Source organism: Delphinus delphis, chromosome 11 (assembly GCF_949987515.2).
Source record: "Delphinus delphis chromosome 11, mDelDel1.2, whole genome shotgun sequence".
NCBI classification, from domain to species: domain Eukaryota; kingdom Metazoa; phylum Chordata; class Mammalia; order Artiodactyla; family Delphinidae; genus Delphinus; species Delphinus delphis.
Window position 1 is genome coordinate 74953655 of NC_082693.1, and position 22134 is coordinate 74975788.

The 22134-nt window shown below is 34.0% G+C and overlaps 1 protein-coding gene across 2 annotated transcripts in view; it reads right to left on the minus strand.

Moving 5' to 3' along the window:
- The window catches only part of EEA1 (early endosome antigen 1), a 132285-nt gene that overhangs the window by 61507 nt on the left and 48644 nt on the right, over positions 1-22134 (minus strand). For both annotated transcript variants that reach the window (XM_060025353.1, XM_060025354.1), the window contains 7 exons: positions 17380-17434; positions 17218-17283; positions 15274-15313; positions 13913-14026; positions 8121-8242; positions 6840-6995; positions 1040-1156 (listed from right to left, as the gene is read on the minus strand). In XM_060025353.1, the coding sequence (XP_059881336.1) occupies positions 1040-1156; positions 6840-6995; positions 8121-8242; positions 13913-14026; positions 15274-15313; positions 17218-17283; positions 17380-17434 (670 nt within the window). The remainder of the gene's footprint in view (positions 1-1039; positions 1157-6839; positions 6996-8120; positions 8243-13912; positions 14027-15273; positions 15314-17217; positions 17284-17379; positions 17435-22134) is intronic.

Below are 22134 nucleotides of genomic sequence, written 5' to 3' on the forward strand. Positions count from 1 at the left end.
TAATATACGGAACACCCTCACATCTGATGTCAGAAGTGAAGGTGTAGTACAGTATTGAGAGTAGAGACACACAGGAGCGTTTTTCCTTTATAAAAAGATACAATCAACAGAGTGAAAAGGCAACCTAAGAGGAAATATTTGCAAATCATATATCTGATAAGGGGTTAATATCAAAAACATATAAAGAATTCCTACAACTCAACACAAAAACACAAACAATCCAAAGAAAATTACATAGCCAACAAGCATATGAAAAGATGCTCAACCTCCTAATCATTAGGGAAATGCAAATCAACCATGAGGAGATACCACCTTAACACTCAAAAAAAAGACAAATAAAAATCACAGAAAATAACAAATGTTGGCAAGGATGTGAAGAAACTGTTGAATCCCTGTGCACTGTTGATGGGAATTTAAAAGGATACAGCCACTATGGAAAACAGTATGGTGATTTCTTCAAAAAACAGAACATAGAATTACCAGTACAATCCAGCAATTCCAATTCTGGGTATCTACCCCCCAAAAAATGAAAGCAGGATCACAAATAGATATTTGTATACCCATGTTGAAAGCAGCACTATTGACAATAGAACTAGCCAAAAGGAAGCAACAGATGATAGATAATACAATATATACATACAATGTAATATAACCTTAAAAAGGTAGGAACATGAATGAACCTTGAGGACATTATCCTATGTGAAATAAACCAAACACAACAAGACAAATACTGTATGATTACACTCATATGAGTTACTTAGAATAGTAAATTCATAGATATAGAAAGTAGAAGGGGTTTGGGGCAGGGGAGACAGTGAATGGGGAGTTGTTTAATGAGTGTTAAGTTTTAGTTTTTCAAGATGAAAAGACTTCTGAAATTGGTTGCATAACAATGTGAATGTAAATAACACTTAAAAAAAAAAAACCCACACAGAACAAGTCATACTGTACTGTGCCAATATATAAATAACATACACAAGATTAAAGTTTAAGATCTATAAAATCAATTCACCATTATATGTAGTTTTTAAATTCTTACCTGATTTTTTTGTGTTAATTCATTAACTGAACTTTTAAGTTTTTGTAGTTCCTGCACATATACAGCAACTTCCTGGGGGCCTTTGGCAAGTTCACTCCTCAGCTGGTCTATTATGGCCTAAAAGGAAAAAAAAGAAAATTAGAGTAAACTAAAATGAAAAAGGAAATGAAAGCATCCAAAGGTTTTCAGATTACATACATTTTTGTCATTGTTGTTGAACTGAAATAACTCAGAAATTTCAACCTGATTCTTTATCTTACCAGCTCTACATCTTTTCTGGCTGAAAATTAATTTTTAAAATTTATCCAAAATATACAACTTCATTTATTTAATAATACATGAAATGAAAAGTTGACATCCTATTTTATGTGTCTGAAGTAAGCACCAAACTGCAAACTTGAATTTACTGGCTTTAAATTCTATACTTTAATCCTCCTGAATTTAAAAAGGATATGCCAAGTTACGTCTATATTTTCTCCCAGTTTCTGTGCACAGCCTTTTTTTTTTTTACTTCAAAATCATGTTAAATGCAACAACCAACATAGAAATACCATTGAAAGTGGTGATTCATCTTTTGGACTGTAATGGAAAGTATTTGTCCAAAGAAGTTATCAAACAGAAGCTATATATAGTTTCATTAACCTGGATCACTCTATGACCATGAATAATAGCTGGGTATGAATTTGCTTTAATGCATTTAATATTGTTTAAATGAAAATTAATGTCTATTATGAAAACAATGGTTTAATCATTTAATAAATAAGGTAAGAGAAAGATAAGCAAAGAGCCTAGAAATACAAGCTTCCTATACATGAAAGCTTCAACCACTAGAGAGAGACTAAGTACTGCCTTTTAAGTATGGTTTCCTGCAAGTGATATTAACAGGAGAACTTTTTCATTTCTAATACTGCTTACTGGCTTTACTTTTTACATTCTTAACATTACGATTATTTTCAATTGCCTATATTCTTCATCAGTAAATAAACTATAATATGAATACAATAAATTTCTTAATTTTTTTAAATGAACACATCGGCAATTACCTATATCATACATTACAAGTGAGTACTTTCATCTTCAAGGAAAAAATCTTAGAAGGCTACTAATTTATTGTGACAATAATGCCAAGTGATCTTTTGCTACTTCTTTTGGAAAGCCTTCCAGAATGTGTGGCCCTTTTTTTTGTTAAAGGATTCTCATTATAATAAAACCAAATCCATTGTGGATGAAGGGATAAGGATAATGGATGAAGGTATAAAGTTTTAGAAACAAACTAGTAAACAAGGTAACTGAACTGAATGATTAAGCACTTGGGCTTATTTTAATAACCATAAATTAATGAAACTAGTTTTTTGAGTGCTTTCCAAACTGTTTTAAAGTCAATAAAAAGAGGTTTCAAAAATGTTTTGGGGAATGACAGCATGTCTGAGATATGTTTATGACCTGATTTTTTAAGGAAAACATGTATATAAAATATACTTCAAAGAAAATATTTAAATATTCATGTATTTTTAACTGTGTTCAAGTAAAAAGTGTATCCTAAACGCTTTCTGTCTTGAACTGGTCATGTAACGTTGAAATGGATATAGGTATTGGAAGTTTATTTCAATTTGTTATGTCTAACAACTTTGAACCTCAGAATCACTTTCTATTAGCAATATTATGGATGTTAATAAAAATATTAGGAACAATCCAGCTACTTTAAATTAGTATGTTTTAATCATGTAGTACAAATGCCTACTTATCACACAGGAAAATAAATTATCATATTTAAATCCCTACTTCTAACTCTCTTTCAAAGGAATTACTAGAATATTTCACACATAATAAGCAGAAATAAGTAACAGTGTATTAAAATGCAAATTTTGAGTATATTTCATTAAAATACCATGATTCCACATTAAAGTTTATAAGATACAGTTAGCCATGTGTAACATCTATCTAGTATCTATCTTGCTGATAAATGCCAACATATAAAAGGAACTAAACAAAGAAAATGTAAAGCAAATGTATCCAAAATTATTTTGTTATATCTTATACCTTTTAGATACAGTAACATAAATAATTTTATAATGTATCCTTCGTACCCTAAATATGTATATGTTTCTAAACTAGAATTTTTAAAAATATAAAAGCAAGCATTTAAAATTTTTCACTTTACTCAAGGGGGGAAAAAAGAAAGATGTGGGAAAAGTATACACCTAAAGGTACATTTTAGTTATGGGGAAGGGGAGGAACAGGAGTGAATTATAGGACACTTTCACTCTCTCTACTGCACATTATGAGTCGTTTTAATTTTTGACAGTGATCATATGTTTCTATTTTAAAAAATAAAGACTGAAGACAAAATTTCAAAGAAAATAAATACATTCACTATAGCAATATCACTGGGTGAAATTCAAAAAGAAGTTCTTCAAGTCACACAGACAGTCCTCACTAGTTAATAGGACAAGCTCATTTGTGGCTAGAAATCTTTAGCACTTGCACTTCCTGGGAATGCTGCTCCCAATTCTTCACCCTGCTTCTTGCTTACTTCATTCTTCTCCCATGTATCCTCTTTGAGGATACCTTCCCTGATCATTCTATCTAACATTGTCCCACGTTATTGCCAGCCCCACTACTGTCCATATCCCGTTTTGTTTGTCTACATAGCACTTAGCATTAACTGACTTTCTATCATGATTTGGTTTACTTATATATTATTTGGTTTCCACAAAGGAATATAAGCTTTATAAGAGCAGGCACTGTATCTTATTCACTGTTGTATTCCCCACATGTAAAATAGTTGCTGACACTCAGGCATTCAAAAAATACTCGCTAAAGGGATGAGTGATTCTATCTCCAAGAAGTTACTAGATATTTGTACACAAGGAAACAGTATATAAGACTCTATAAAATAGTTTGCATTTCCTTGAAGCCACATTATTGAATTTAACATCGAATTTTTACTAAAAAATTTTAAATTACAAAATAATTAAGGAAAAATATTTCACGCAAACCTGCTAGTGCTTTAAGATTATAATTATTGTCCTAATATTCTACTAGTTTTAGTAAATAATCATTTTAAAGATGGTTAAAAATTTGCTTGATTAATAAAACAAAAATGAGCATATGTTTGAAGTTCTGAGATTGCCTTAAAACACAAAATTGCCATATGGTGCTATGGTACTATTAAAAGTAGTACTAATATTAAAAGCCTTCCAAAAACACATTACCTCAAGTTTAAGCATCTCCATTAGAAAGCAGAAAAAAATAAAATAAAATGATGGATGAAAGGTGGAAGACTGACAAAAGTACACATTGAACATACAATAAAAAGTCCAAACACACCTCTAAATCTGATCTCTTATACTAGCTTACTTTTAAATGATACTTAAATGCTCTCTTTAGTAACTATGCATGAGTATAATCATACTTATTCCATCTCTTTATAACCTTATTAGCTTTAAAAATTGGGATTCAAATAAGTATATTTGGAATACAAATAAAATTCTTAAAAAACCATTTCCATTAAAGACAACACCAAATATAAGTTGATGACAGCTTTGATATGTTTAATAATGTAGATTTTTAGGAATAATCCTTTTATTAACCTTAATTTCTGATCTAAAGAAAAGCTAATTATTTTAAAAGTACTTTTAAATGCTTTAGAATGAGTTATTTTTCTATATGCCTTCTAAAATATCTAGATTTTTTAAATGTCAATGAATTCATAAGTTATATTTTTAATGAAAGGAATGGAACATATTTAACAATGTATAATACCAGATTGTATATCTTGAGCCTCAACGAGAAATACCAAGCAAATCATTACATTTTTAGTTTCTTTAACTCCTTTTACTGTTTTGTTTCTGATTCCAATGTTTTAGGTTCAGTAAAGCAGTAATATATAAAATAGTTTTTTTTCTATTAAGTTATATAATTCACTAACACACTTAACTGAGAATAAATAGAAATGAATTTTAATAAATTAATAAAATACATGCCAGTTTTCAAGGAGTAAGCAGAAGCTAAAAACAGTTATAAACAAATAAATGAGATGGAATATTTAGACAGTAATTTTTTTTCATGTGGAAATGGTACTAGACACAACTCAAAAGTATTTTAAGCTATACTCAATACAAATATACAATATGTCAAGATATAAAAAGTAATAAAAATAAGTATTAGATCAAGATTAATAGCACAAATTTACTTCTAAGGCAATCACCAGACCACCTAAAATGGGAAATAACATGATATAGAAAGAACACGAGTTTCAGACCAAACTTGAGTTCTAATCCAAGCTTCTTTATGTTCGGTGCATGACCTTGAACAAGTTATTTAACCTCATTGAGCCCAGATTCCTTAAATATAAAACAAACTTAATACTTAACTTCCAGGGTTAAAAGAAATTTCTACTCAAGCATTATCTGGATGGGATTTTACCTCATGAGACTTCTTTGATTCAGACTCTCCTTGATTACACATTAGGAGCTTTTTATTGGCTTTGATAAATTCATGAACTCCCTGAAATTATTAGAAAATTTGTGGTACTATGTGTCATTGGGCTACAAAGATCACTTTTGGGAAATCTGCACCTGAAGTTCATAAACTTTAAAGTCTGAAATGTTAAGCATCATAAAGCCTCACATGCCTATGCATGTTGTACCCATAAACTTTCACCATTCCTCCACTAATAAGATACAGGAGGAACTAAAATAAAGGATGACATGGGTTATCTATAATATTTATACTCCATAGCTCATTAATAAGTTACTAATTATGAATAGAGTGGCTTTTAGATCACCAGCTGAAAAACTCTAAGAAAGAGATGCAAGTTGAAATGTCACTATAACAACTTTTTAAACTGAAAACATGAAAAACAGAGGTCCACATAATATATGGGAGCTTAAGAACTACACATAGTACTAGTTATAACAAAATACCTCCTATGATACAGTAGGAAGGACAAAGGCATTTTTAAGCAAATATATTTACTACACATCCTAGAGTTTGTCACATGCTGACATAATTATATAAGGGATTTACAGGCCAAAGTCATGCAAGAAATAGTACAAGAAACTGAGAATGTTTATCCTGGAAAAGAAAAAAACTCAGAGTAAATATGAACAGTCTTCAAATATTTCATGTGGAAAAGAACAGTTTACTATGTTTAATTCCTGAGAACTGGAACCAGTGCATGTAAATTATAGGGAAACAAATGCCAACTCAATGGAATGGCTGACTTAGGAAGAAATATGCACCCCTACACCACCTAGCAAGAGTTGTAGATCACTTATCAGAGATGCTATAAAGGGAATTCCTGGATGGAGTGTTAGACTAGATGATTTTTATGACTTCTTTCAACCACAAAATTAAATAACTGATAAATGAAAAAGAAGTCGAATAGAAAATAAGTCTTAAATACTTTTTCTAAACAACATTGGTTATACAAATGAAGACAATGAAATCATACTTCCTTTACCCCTACCAAATTGAAATAAACTTAATTACTACTTACTGACTAGTCTGGAGCAAATTTAACTTTAAATGTAATTTCTATACAATATACATCATTTATTAAACAGAATAATACTCTTGTATGCAAACATTCTTCTCTAAGGCTCTAGCTTCATAGAGCAAATATTAAAAATATTGACTATCAGACTATATTGACTATATACAAATATTACTCAGACCAGATGAAAGAAAGGCAAATACTGCTTGATAGGTCACTCGGAAAAATTCTGGCTTCACTCAAGAGTGCACACTAAACAAGTTAACATAAATCTCATTTAAGTGCATTAAACTTCATTACCTGTGAGTGAGCATGTTCTGCTTGTAACTTTTTGCATTCATCTTTGAGTTTTTCAGATTCTCTCTCACGTTCCAAGGTCATGTTGTCCATTAGCGTTTGAACTTGTACCAGTTCTTTCTTAAGCACAGCAACATCTTCTATTCCAGGTCTCTGAAGCTGTGAAACAACACATTTTAATTAAAAATCACAGTGAAACTAAAATAACACACTTTTTTTTTTCTTTTTTTTGTGGTATGCAGGCCTCTCACTGCTGTGGCCTCTCCCGCTGCGGAGCAGACACGCAGGCTCAGCGGCCATGGCTCACGGGCCCAGCCACTCCGCGGCACGTGGGATCTTCCCGGACCGGGGCACAAACCCATGTCCCCTGCATCGGCAGGCGGACTCTCAACCACTGCGCCACCAGGGAAGGCCAACACACATTTTTAAAATAGTTTTACTACTAATAAATCAAAATAAAACAATCTTTAATATCAATTACTAGATTCCAAACATCAAACACTGATGTCTTCCCCCAACCACCCTCTCCTTTTCCCGCTCTATCTTATACTTGATAGTATTAGCACTCAAGGTACAAAACCACAAATTCACAATTATCCTTAGCACTTTAATTGCTTTCCTTTCCTTCACAAAGTACACCCACTGGTGATAACAATCACTTGATAAATGCTAAATTCCTTCATTTTTTTATCCTAGGAAACTGGTCAATAACATGAAGAAGGAACAGGTATAAGCATAATTTGGGTTTGTTGCAGGTTGAATACAGTTGATTCATTTATTCATATATTTCTTGAGTGCTAAATAAAGGACAGAAAGGAGGCTAGGACAGATCCAAAGTTGTTAAGCCTGGGGAGAGTGATGAAAATACATGGTACCAATGACAGAAATACAGTTACAGAGGAAACAGGATGACTTGATTTTATACTTGTTGAATTTGAAATGAAAGCTAGAAATGCAATCAGAAGTACCCGAAAAGTATAAATTTATACAACTAAAGTTCAAGGGATGGTAAGATCAGAGATGCAAATATGGAAACTACTAAAAAAGACACGATATTAAGATAGAAACAACAAAAATGTTAAAGTCATAAATTATGTGTCATAAAATTCCATTTTTACTTTAAAAATCATATAAAGTATATACATTTATGTGGAAAAACTAAAGGGAATTTTTTTCTTTCCTCCATTCTACTCAAGCTGTACTTCCAAAAATGTTTCATCAGTGTATACATTTAATTTTTCGATTTCAAATAAGGTACATTCTAATAAATGGCTTCTAAATTACCAGTTCAGTCTTTAGATCTTGAATTATAGTTGCTCCTTTGTTTAATTCTTCTGTTAGATAGGTCACTTTTTGTTCGGCAGCTTCTCGAAGACTCCTTTCTTCATCATATTTTGACTTTACATCTAATTAAAGATAGTTATACAAATGACATGACATTAACTCTAGGGAAGAACAGTTTTATAAATTCTTGTATATTCCAGTATATATCTATATATCACTCTAATTCACATTCCTTTGATAACCATAAACATATACAATAAAATTATACTTCTGATTACATTAAATGATAAACTATTTTTTTTACTTTTTGAATTTTATTTTATTTATTTATACAGCAGGTTCTTATTAGTCATCAATTTTATACAAATCAGTGTATACATATCAATCCCAATCGCCCAATTCATCCCACCACCACCCCCAACCCCCGCCGCTTTCCCTGCTTGATGTCCATATGTTTGTTCTCTACATCTTTGTTTCAATTTCTGCCCTGCAAACCAGTTCATCTGTACCATTTTTCTAGGTTCCAAATATATGCATTAATATACGATATTTATTTTTCTCTTTCTGACTTACTTCACTCTATATGACAGTCTCTAGATCCATCCACGTCTCAACAAATGACCCAATTTCGTTCCTTTTTATGGCTGAGTAATATTCCATTGTATATATGTACCAAAACTTCTTTATCCATTCGTCTGTCAATCGGCATTTAGGATGCTTCCATGACCTGGCTATTGTAAACAGTGCTGCAATGGACACTGGGATGCATGTGTCTTTTTGAATTGTGGTTTTCCCTGGGTATATGCCCAGTAGTGGGATTGCTATGTCATATGGTAATCGTATTTTTACTTTTAAGGAACCTCCATACTGTTCTCCATAGTGGCTGTATCAGTTTACATTCCCACCAATAGTGCAGGAGGGTTCCCTTTTCTCCACACCATCTCCAGCATTGGTTGTTTGTAGATTTTCTGATGATGCCCATTCTAACTGGTGTGAGGTGATACCTCATTGCAGTTTTGATTTGCATTTCTCTAATGATTAGTGATGTTGAGCAGCTTTTCATGTGCTTCTTGGCCATCTGCATGTCTTCTTTGGAGAAATGTCTATTTAGGTCTTCTGCCCATTTTTGGTTTGGGTTGTTTGTTTAATATTAAGCTACATGAGCTTGTTTATATGCTTTGGAGATTAAGCCTTTGTCCGTTGATTCGTTGGCAAATATTTTCTCCCATTCTGAGGGTTGTCTTTTCGTCTTGTTTATGGTTTCCTTTGCTGTACAGAAGCTTTGAAGTTTCATTAGGTCCCATTTGTTTATTTTTGTTTTTATTTCCATTACTCTAGGAGGTGGATCAAAAAGATCTTGCTGTGATTTATGTCAAAGAGTGTCCTTCCTATGTTTTCCTCTAAGAGTTTTATAGTGTGCAGTCTTACATTTAGGTCTCTAATCCATCTTGAGTTTATTTTTGTGTATGGTGTTAGGGAGTGTTCTAATTTCATTCTTTTACATGTAGCTGTCCAGTTTTCCCATCACCACTTGTTGAAGAGACTGTCTTTTCTCCATTGTATATACTTGCCTCCTTTGTCATATATTAGTTGACCATAGGTGCGTGGGTTTATCTCTGGACTTTCTATCTTGTCCCATTGATCTATGTTTCTGTTTCTGTGCCAGTACCATATTGCCTTGATTACGGTACCTTTGCAGTATAGTCTGAAGTCAGAGAGTCTGATTCCTCCAGCTCTGTTTTTTTCCCTCAAGACTGCTTTGGCTATTCGGGGTCTTTTGTGTCTCCATACAAATTTTAAGATGATTTGTTCTAGTTAAGTAAAAAATGCCATTGGTAATTCAACAGGGATTGCTTTGAATCTGTAGATTGCTTTGGGTAGTATAGTCATTTTCACAAGATTGATTCTTCCAATCCAAGTACATGGTATATCTCTCCATCTGCTGGTATCATCTTTATTTCATCAGTGTCTTATAGTTTTCTGCATACAGGTCTTTTGTCTCCCTAGGTAGGTTTATTCCTAGGTATTTTATTCTTTTTGCTGCAATGGTAAACAGGAGTGTTTCCTTAATTTCTCTTTCAGATCATCATTAGCATATAGGAATGCAAGAGATTTCTGTGCATTAATTTTGTACCTGCAACTTTACCAAATTCACTGATGAGCTCTAGTAGTTTTCTGCTGGCATCTTTAGGATTCTCTATGTATAGTATCATGTCATCTGCAGAGTGACAGTTTTACTTCTTCTTTTCCAATTTGTATTCATTTTATTTCTTTACTTCTCTGATTGCCGTGGCAATATTGCCACTATTGAATAATAGTGGTGAGCGTGGACATCATTGTCTTGTTCCTGATCCTACAGGAAATGCTTTCAGTTTTTCACCATTGAGAGCAATGTTGGCTGTGGTTTTGTCATATATGGTTTTTATTATGTTGAGGTAGTTTCCCTCTATGCCCACTTTCTGGAGAGTTTTTATCATAAATGGTGTTGAATTTTGTCAAAAGCTTTTTCTGCATCTATTGAGATGATCATATGGTTTATATTCTTCAATTTGCTAATATGGTGTATCACATTGATTGATTTGCGTATACTGACAAATCCTTGCATCCCTGGGATACATCCCACTGGATCATGGTGTATGATCCTTTTAATGTGTTGCTGGATTCTGTTTGCTAGTATTTTGTTGAGGATTTTTGCATCTATATTCATCAGTGATATTGGTATGTAACTTTTTTTTTAGTATTTTTGTCTAGTTTTGGTATCAGGGTGATAGTGGCCTCATAGAATGAGTTTGGGAGTGTTCCTTCCTCTGCAATTTTTTGGAAGAGTTTGAGAAAGATGAGTGTTAGCTCTTCTCTAAATGTCTGATAGAATTCACCTGTGAAGCCATCTGGTCCTGGACTTTTGTTGGAAGATTTTTAATCACAGTTTCAATTTCATTACTTGTGATTGGTCTATCCATATTTTCTATTTCTTCCTGGTACAGTCTTGGAAGGTTATACCTTTCTAAGAATTTGTGCATTTCTTCCAGGTTGTCCATTTTTTTGGCATAGAGTTGCTGTTAGTAGTCTCTTAGGATACTTTGTATTTCTGCAGTGTCTGTTGTAACTTCTCCTTTTTCATTTCTAATTTTATTGATTTGAATCTTCTCCCTCTTTTTCTTCATGAGTTATCAATTCTGTTTATCTTCTCAAAGTACCAGCTTTTAGTTTTATTGATCTTCGCTATTGTTTTGTTTCTATTTCATTTATTTCTGCTCTGATCTTTATGATTTTTTTCCTTCTGCTAATTTTGGGTTTTGTTTGTTCTTCTTTCTCTAGTTCCTTTAGGTGTAAGGTTAGATTGAGATTTTTCTTGTTTCTTGAGGTAGGCTTGTATTGCTATAAACTTCCCTCTTAGAATTGCTTTTGATGCAACCCATAGGTTTTGGATCATGGTGTTTTCATTGTCATTTGTCTCTAGGTATTTTTTGATTTCCTCTTTGATTTCTTCAGTGATCTCTTGGTTATTTAGTAACATAGTGTTTAGCCTCCATGTGTTTGTGTTTTTTATGTTTTTCTACTCTAATAGCGTTGTGGTCAGAAAAGATGCTTGATATGATTTCAATTTTCTTAAATTTACTGAGGCTTGATTTGTGACCCAAGATGTGATCTATCCTGGAGAACGTTCTGTGCGCACTTGAGAAGAAAGTGTAATCTGCTGTTTTTGGATGGAATGTCCTATAAATATCAATTAAATCTATCTGGTCTATTGTGTCATTTAAAGCTTGTGTTTTCTTATTTATTTTCATTTTGGATGATCTGTCCATTGGTGTAAGTGAGGTGCTAAAATCCCCCACTATTACTGTGTTACTGTCGATTTCCTCTTTTACAGCTGTTAGCAGTTGCCTTATGTATTGAGCTGCTCTTATGTTGGGTGCATATATATTTATATTTGTTATATCTTCTTCTTGGATTGATACCTTGATCATTATGTAGTGTCCTTCCTTGTCTCTTGTATCATTTTTTATTTTAAAGTCTATTTTATCTGACATGAGTATTGCTACTCCAGCTTTCTTTTCATTTCCATTTGCATGGAATATCTTTTTCCATCCCCTCACTTTCAGTCTGTATATGCCCCTAGGTCTGAAGTGGGTCTCTTGTAGACAGCATATAGATGGGTCTTCTTTTTGTATCCATTCAGCGAGCCTGTGTCTTTTGGTTGGAGCATTTAATCCATTCACTTTTAAGATAAGTAGCAATATGTATGTTCCTATTACCATTTTCTTAATTGTTATGGGTTTGTTTTTGTAGGTCCTTTTCTTCTCTTGTATTTCCCACTTAGAGAAGTTCCTTGAGCATTTGTTGTAGAGATGGTTTGGTGGTGCTGAATTCTCTTGCTTTTTCTTGTCTGTAAAGCTTTTTATTTCTCCATCGAAACTGAATGAGATCCTTGCCCGGTAGAGTAATCTTGGTTGTAGGTTCTTCCCTTTCATCACTTAAAGTATATTATGCCACTCCCTTCTGGCTTGTAGAATCTCTGCTGAGAAATCAGCTGTTAACCTTATGGGAGTTCCCTTGTATGTTATTTGTCATTTTTCCCTTTCGGCTTTCAATAATTTTTCTTTGTCTTTAATTTTTGCCAATTTGATTACTATGTGTCTCGGTGTGTTTCTCCTTGGGTTTACCCTGTATGGGACTTGCTGCACTTCCTGGACTTGGGTGGCTATTTCCTTTCCCATGTTAGGTTAGTTTTCAACTATAATCTCTGCAAATATTTTCTCTGGTCCTTTCTCTCTCTCTTCCCCTTCTGGGACGCTTATAATGCAAATGTTGTTGTGCTTAATGTTGTCCCAGAGGTCTCTTAGGCTGTCTTCATTTCTTTTCATTCTTTTTTCCTTATTCTGTTCTGCAGCAGTGAATTCCACCATTCTGTCTTCCAGGTCACTTATTCGTTTTTGTGCCTCAGTTATTCTGCTGTTGATTCCTTCTAGTGTAGTTTTCATTTCAGTTATCATATTGTTCATCTCTGTTTGTTTGTTCTTTAATTCTTCTAGATCTTTGTTAAACATTTCTTGCATCTTCTTGATCTTTGCCTCCATTCTTTTTCAGAGGTCCTGGATCATCTTCACTATCATTATTCTGAATTCTTTTTCTGGAAGGTTGCCTATCTCCTCTTCATTTAGTTGTTTTTCTGGGGTTTTATCTTGTTCCTTCATCTGGTACATAGCCCTCTGCCTTTTCATCTTGTCTAACTTTCTGTGAATGTGGTTTTTGTTCCCCAGGCTGCATGACTGTAGTTCTTCTTGCTTCTGCTGTCTGCCCTCTGGTGCTAAATGATAAACTTTAAATGATCAAATGTCTTTGTCTACATAAATTCCACACAGCGATAAATTACTAATTAGCATTTTAATGTATACTTAATCACATACAATATATTACCTAAAAGCATGTATATGTAGTTAAAAAAATTATATGCGATTGTTAGCATAACCAAATGTTAAATCTGTACTATATTACTTAACTTCTTCAAAATGTTACTTGTTAATCTTTAAGCATACCCCAAAAGAAAATTCATCTTCTCTAAAATTCAAGAAGAATTTTAGAGAGAAAATCAGTCCTTTGAAAGGAGGAGGTGGGAGAACAAACAAAATAACTTATATAGCAACTCTATTATCATTAAATGGCAGTAATCACCACCACAATCTATAACAAATGCTTTATCACACTAAAATACAATGTTTATTTCTAGGATATACAATGGCAAAATTGTAATGAGACTGATATATTGGCTAAATAATTCTGATTTAATTTACCTGCAATTTCAGTGGCAAGTTGGGCTGCTTTCTGTTCAAATAAGTCTTTCATTTGCTTAATATTAAAATTTTCTGTTTGGGCTTCTTCTAACTGCTGTTCCAGAGACTGTAGTTCTACAAAAAAGTACAGTAATTATTCAAATACAATGTGAATTACATTTCCTAAATTGTTATTACTTATAATCACTGTAGAAGTTAAAGACAATCAACATGTGTCTACTAGCCAATTACTAGTAGAGTATCTTCATATTTTAAGAATTAAGCATAGGGCTTCCCTGGTTAAGAATCCGCCTGTCAATGAAGGGGACACGGGTTGGAGTCCTGGTCCAGGAAGATCCCACATGCCTCGGAGCAAGTAAGCCTGTGCGCCACAACTACTGAGCCTGCGCTCTAGAGCCCGCTAGCCACAACTACCGAGCCCATGTGCCACAAATACTGAAGCCTGCGCGCCTAGAGCCCCTGCTCCGCAACAAGAGAAGCCACTGCGATGAGAAGCCCGCACACCGCAACAAAGAGTAGCCCCGGCTCGCCGCAACTAGAGAAAGCCGGCACGCAGCAACAAAGACCCAATGCAGCCAAAAATAAAATAAATGTATTAAAAAAAAAAGAGAATTAAGCATAGCCAATTCATTTAAGGCTCAAGTCATAGTTTACAAACATGTAAAACAAATGAAAGGAATATTTAGCAATCATACCCAAATAATTTATAAATATTTGTTTAAGGATTATTGTGACTTCACATTTCTCATTTTCCTATATCTGTCAACTGACCAAAAAGAAATATATCCTGCACCGCTGATGAAAAATGTAACAATGCGAAATGAAATTAGAACTGTTTTAAGAACAATCAAGGTCTTAAATAAAATAATCAATTAAAATATGCAGTCAACTCCTACTACTTCATTCTCATAAAGAAAAGGGATTTCAGAGGGACATTAAATACAATAGCTAATCTCAAAATATAATTTTGATTATTCATTGAGCATTCCTCCAGTTAAAGTCCATTACCAAGATGCTAGTTTCATCATTTTTTTATTTCAAGAGAAAAAACTGCATCGCTCTTTAATACAGATCTAAATTTTCATTAACCACCATATTAATGTAATATTTCAGAAGTTTCTTTCTAACTTCAGAATATAATGAACTAAAACAGGACTAAGATTTCATTAACTGATTAAGTTACAAAGTTCACAGGTAACAGATACTCTCAGCCTAGAATATGACTGTTGTCTTCACTGTTTTAAAGCCATAAAGTATAATCACAAAATAAAATTCATGTAGCAAGCATCACAGAAAAAGAAAGAAAGGATGAGAAAGAAGAAAAAGAAAAATGAAAAATTAACAGCTTCAAGTAAAGTTACCTGCTGATGAATCAGTCACTAATCCATCAGGTTTAGAGTCCTCAATGAAAACAAAAAACATAAACAAATACATTAAAAGGAAAAGACAATACTGTTACAATTGCCAATGTGAAAAAAATCTCTGAAATCCACATTCTGTCAGGTAAGTAGCAAGATTTTGATGAAAATCAAATCTTGGCCTGCTCACATTCTTCTAGATCTCTAAGGTATGACTAGGCAGTCTGGAATAATGATGTAACTGTAGCTCACTGATTCTAAGAATTATTTTATGTTAACATATATTAAATTTTTATGAGTCTTGCCAAGATGGCATCTTAAATTCCATAAATACAGTAATAAGTAACATAAACTATCACAATTATAAAAATAGATTCTAAAGCAAATACTTAAGTTAGCAGACAAGATTCAATCCTATAATAGTCAAAACTTTTCATAAGCTGAAATATGCCATGAAACTAACACTACTAAAAAATTGGCTTTAAAAACATAAATTTTTAATTCCAGATTATAAATTGTCTTTAAAGGAGCCGAAATAAAGAATGTATTCCATAAGGTTTAATTTATCCCATGCATTAGGAATAAAATAATATACCACCTAGTCATTATTCCCATATTCTAAAGAATTACATATACCTGAAAAAGTTTCATAAGGTATCTCATAGTACATCTGACTTTTTATTTTCCTATACATTGGATTTAGACATACTGATTGCTAATAATCATCAGTAATTAAAATACATTTTCCCCCAAAGGTAAATTTCTTATCAAGGCAATTGCACTGTGGGAATGTATTTAATTTATATTATAAATGTAAAATAGCCGTATCAAATATAGTAAACAATTTCCTCTGTGTTTTCAGGTGCGGAAAATAATACAGCTCATGTTTGAATGATTGTTAATGGCATCTATGTAAAACACACATAAGTGAACTATAAGTATTTTGGATTACTAAAAACCTCTTTAATGCGTCCTCAATTATAGAAGCTGAGCAGTAATAAGACTGATATCTTTTTTATCCATTTATTTGTTTTTTTCCTAGTCTAAATCACAATTTTTGGTGAAAAGACAAAAAGACCAACTGGGAGTCATAATGTGCTAAGATAATGTGCACAGGGATCACTAATTACTCTATAAAAGTAGTAGAGCTATTGTTAAAGGGTGTCAGTTTTATTCTTATAAATGAAAACTATATATGTATTTGGTAAAATTCATTATTCTATGATTCTTTATGTAAGTTTAGTATAAAAGTCAAAATAATTTTAGTATAAAAATCATAATTGGTTAAGACATTGTTTAGAAAATACATTAAGCTATAAAGAACATATATATATATAAAGAATCTAAGATATCAAGTGAAATCCCTCAAAATAACCACTTTTGATACCACAATGATTTGCTTGTTCTTTTCCCTATATATTATTTTTATGTAAAGTTGTATAGTACATATGTGCCTGTGTGTGTACAAAGACACAAATGTTTTTTAACATCATTAATACATCAGTTTTCCCAAGTTTTCAAACAATCTCCACTAATATAAACTGTAAGCAGCTACTAATGGTTCTGTCCTTATTAACAGACATTTTAGTGATTTCTAATTTGTCACAAACACAAATGCTTTGAAGAGCTTCACTACTGTTTGAACCTATATTTCTTAACCATTTAGGTATATTGTCAGAAAATAAGAATAATGTTTTAAACAATCCATAGGTAAATGATTCTTAATGGAGCACCTTTAAGGAGTTACATCTGACCTTCCCACATATTAGTTATATTGGTTTGCATTCATTAGTACTACAAAGGATATACATGTAGGCTAATACACAGAGAAACAAATTAGGAAGTTATTCATATCAGGCCACCTGTTTACAAAAAAGTATAATGCTTAATTTTCAACAATGAAAATAAACAACTAATAACACACTTCAAGTATTTAAAAGCAATTACTTGCTGCTGCAGCCCTTGAAATTTTTCTAATTCTTTCTTTAATTCTTCTGAGTACCATTTTTCCTCCTAAGAGAAGAAAACAGTTTTTAATTAGTAAATTGTAAAAGATTTTATTTATCTGAAACACTGAAAATAAACAAGTATAATCATTTTTAGTCTTACCTTAAGTGAAGCCTGTAGGTCTTGGACCTCTTGTCTGAGTAGTGTTATGTCATCTCTAAACATAAGTTGAAAAAAAAGGAATTAATAGTTAATGTTCTTTAACAAATCATGGCCAGTGACTGCATATTAGTATTCTAATTTTCTCAAGTCTTAAAAAAATACTATAGATTTTATGTATAGTGGCATACATATATATATAAAATCCTTGGGAAAATAATTTTATTCCTAAAGCACATTGTCTATAAAGGGAAGAACATTTTCTCATGGAAATGATAAAACTGACTGTCAAGAACCTGAGCCCAAAGCAAAATATCTCCCATTAATTTACCAGCAATAAGCATCAATAGATTCCTATTGCAGTAGTGTAAAATCTAAACTCATTAACAAGGACTATAAAATCTGCACAATCTACTCCCTGCCTTACCACTCTCACCCTCATTACTTTAGCTCTAACAATTCTGGCTTCTTTCTGCTTCTTGAGTCTGAAATGCTCTTTCCTGTCAAAACTTCACATTCTGTTCACTTCACCTAATTCTCTGTCAGTCTGACAAAGAATGGTGAGCAGACACCTCAAGGACCTAATGCAGGAAAAAGATTCCATGAGAAAACACATTTAGGATTATTCTTGTGGATATGAGGAACATATCTTCCCCTGTTGGATTATAAATAGCAGAAAAAGGGACTCTCCTTCCTCCACGCCACTCCAATGGCTGCCATGGTAGAAGACACAAAACTGAACTGAGCTGATTGGGAATACTCAAGTTAACTGATTCTAGTACAAAGGGAACAGAACAGGATCAGTTCTAATGTTTCAGAAGACCAAGTCCACACCAGCACAAGCGTTATCAGAAAGTAAAAGATAATGGGACATACTGGTGCGAGAATTATTCTCTAGGATGGGAGTGGGGGTAGAGAACAAATAACAGAGTCAGCTTCATCTGTGAAACATGGTTAATAATAGAAAAAGAAGGAAATTGCCAACAAAGAAAAATGTGAAAGATGGAGAAATAAGTCCTCTACCTTTGGTAGCCATTCATATGTAAAGAATTACTTCATTATTCAACAGAACTTGTCTATGCCAGACTCTCAAGTTGTTCAGTTTAATGGGGCAAGTAAACATGGAAAGAAGAGTAACAGACCATCAGTTCTATGATAAAAATAAAAACAGAGACATAGGGACTTCCCTGGTAGTGCAATGGTTAAGAATCCACCTGCCAATGCAGGGAACACGGGTTCGATCCCTGGTACGGGAAGATCCCACATGCTGTGGAGCAACTAAGCCCGTGCGCCACAACTACTGACCCTGTGCTCTAAAGCCCACGAGCCACAACTACTGAGCCCGCATGACACAACTACCGAAGCCCGAGCGCCTAGAGCCCATGCTCCACATCAAGAGAAGCCACCGCAATGAGAAGCCCGCACACCACAACAAAGAGTAGCCACCACTCGCCGCAACTAGAGAAAGCCCACACACAGAAACAAAAACCCAATGCAGCCAAAAATAAATCAATTAATTTTTTAAAAAAACAGAGGCATAAAGATAGTGATCACTTCTACTTACAAGCACTTCATGATGGAGATAAACTTTGAGGTGACGTCATTAATCTCTGAATACAAAAGTAAAACTGGATAATAGATTCCTGTTTCTTTTGTTGACTCTTAAAATTTGTCTTTTTATGACACTTTCATTAGTTTTCTTTACTTCGTGTGTGTGTGTGTGTGTGTGTCTCCCCTCCCCTCCCTCTCTCCCATGTGGCCCTAGGAACTTACCCAACTTGTAGAAACCACCTGCCAACTTAGTCTTAATATGAGAAGAACACAGGGAACACTTAGTTTTAATATGTGTATAGAAAAGTGTATATACGTTTTAAGTTTTCCCTACTCTTTATTAATCTTCCAACTCTATGTATAAACTAAAATGATGAAGAGAGGAATTAATAACAATATTCTTGAAAGGCTAATACTAAATTGAATGAAATTGCAAGGAAGATAAAGGAAGATAATTCCAATTCAACTTCTAATTGGGTGGGCTCAGTTACTCCAATTAATCTTTTAAAAAGTGCCACTTAACAAATTTTTGAAGCAATTTGCCTAGCAAAGAAAATCTTTTGAAACGTGTAACATATCAAAGCAATCTAGGGTATTTACAAAAGAAAATTAGGAAACATCAATCAAAATTTTAAAGGGAAACTTTATCCAAAAATTCCATTTCTAGAAATTTATCTTCCAGATATATTCAAACATGTGCAAATGTTATGTCCACAAGGACATATACCACAACATTTATAATTACAAAACACTGGAAATAGCCTAAATGCTATGATCAGGAGAATGATAAAATTCCATGCAGTCATTAAGAAGAATGAGATAGCTTTACCTGCATTGATATGAAACAATCCATAAGATACACAGAGAAACAAAAGGTATAGGACAATGCAGAACTTCTCTTTTATGTAATTACATACATTTATATATTTCTTTATATATACACAGATATAAGCATATGTGTATACATGCATACACTATCTCTGTAAATATACACAAGAAACTGATGATAAGTAAGAGGCTAGGGGGAAAGGGTGGCAAGGAGTCAATTTATACCACATAATTTTTTGAACCATTTGAATTTTGTATTCTGCATATGCTATCCATACATCTAATTTTAAAATCTGGACCCAAGAAAACTAATGCATCACGTTTCATATATATGATTGATGTTGATGGAATTCTCAGTTTGTCATATGTTAACTGTAGAGCTTTAAAACAAAAAGGTTTCATGACCCACCTAAGTCACGTGGGCTTTGATCTAGAAGACATATCTTGCCCATAGTCACATGCTACCCAATATGTTATAGAAGGGCAGGATGTAATTTTAAGAAATTGGAGAGGTACAGGAAGATGGGAAGAACACATATAATAACAAATAAACCTGGAAAAGTATACACTGACTATTCCATAAACAATGAGAAACTAGTGAAAGTTAATATTCAGAATAAAGCAATCAAATTTCCATTTTAAGAATACTAGTCTGGGGCTTCCCTGGTAGCACAGTAGTTAGGAATCCGCCTGCCAATGCAGGGTACATGGGTTCGAGCGCTAGTCCGGGAAGATCCCACATGCCGTGGAGCAACTAAGCCCGTGCGCCACAACTACTGAGCCTGCGCTCTAGACCCCGTGAGCCACAACTACTGAGACTGCATGCCACAACTACTGAAGCCCATGCGCCTAGAGTCCGTGCTCCACAACAAGAGAAGCCACTGCAATGAGAAGCCCGCGCACCAAAACGAAGAGTAGCCTCTGCTCACTGAAACTAGAGAAAGCCCACATGCAACAACGAAGACGCAATGCAGCCAAAAATAAAATAAATAAATTTATTTTTTAAAAAAAGAAAAAGAATACTAGTCTGGCAGCAACATGGAGAGTTAAGTAGAGAGGTACAATACATAGGGAGAGAGCTAACTATAAATACTGAAAAATATTTTTGAGTGAGAGATGATGAAGCCTAAACTAAGCCGTAGCAGGGAAGATAAAAAAAGGTTATAAGAGGGGCTTCCCTGGTGGCGCAGTGGTTGAGAGTCCACCTGCCGATGCGGGGGACAAAGGTTTGTGCCCCGGTCTGGGAGGATCCCACATACCGCGGAGCGGCTGGGCCTGTGAGCCATGGCCGCTGAGCCTGCGCGTCCGGAGCCTGTGCTCCGCAACGGGAGAGGCCACAACAGTGAGAGGCCCGCGTACCGCAAAAAAAAAAAAAAAAAAAAAAAAAAAAGGGTTATAAGAGCTTTTAAGGAGATAGAATTAACTAAACTTTGTGACAGATCAAATAGGGGAGGGTAAGTGTGTAAAAATGAGCATATCCAATTTTCTGGCTTTAGTAACTTGGTGGAAAGATAATGTTGCCATTAACCAGAAGATGTAACAGTAGGTAAGGAAAAGGTTTAGAAGGAAATATAATGAACCCTGTTTACAAATGTCAACAGGGAGATGTTCCTTTGGAACATCTAAGAGAAGATACCTAGTAGGCAACTTGGGAGATAATTCTAGGTTGGAGATGTAGTTTAGGAGGAAGTCATGGATATGGATATTACCCCAAGTACATTATATAGAGGAAGGGAGTACATTAAACAGATCAAGAAAGAATTATCACAATGATGTGCTGTCTCAGAAGAGTAGAAGGAAAGAGAGCCAAAAGAACCAAATTGTGCAGAGATTGTAATAAATAGTCTACAAAGATGGCTGCCATCAAGTTCTTCCCTTCGTATACACAGAAGCCACTCCTCCACTGAAAGATAGAGCTTACTTCTTGGCCTCTTCAATCTGAGCTGGCCCTCAGTTTCCTGAGCACTCCTGTAGCTACTATGACCAATAAAATATGGCAGAAGTGACACTCTGAAACTTTTGAAGCCAGGCCTTAAGATAACTGGCAGCTTCTGTTTCTTTCCTCTTGTAATGCTCTTTATTAGAACCCAATTGCTGGCCTGTAAGTCCAAGCAGCAGCATAGAGAGGCCTACATGAAGGAAAACTGAGTCCCCTGATATACAGCCCCAGCTGAGCTGACAGCCAGCATCCAGCATCATCTCCCAGCCGTGAATGTGAGGTCATTTTGGACCTTCTGGCCTTCCCAGCACTCAACTCTACATAACTTAAAGCAGAACCATCCAGTCAAATCAAAGAATCATGAGAAGTAATACAGAGTTACAGTTTTAAACCACTAGGTTTGGAGTGGACTGTTACACAGTTATATAGATAACCAAAAC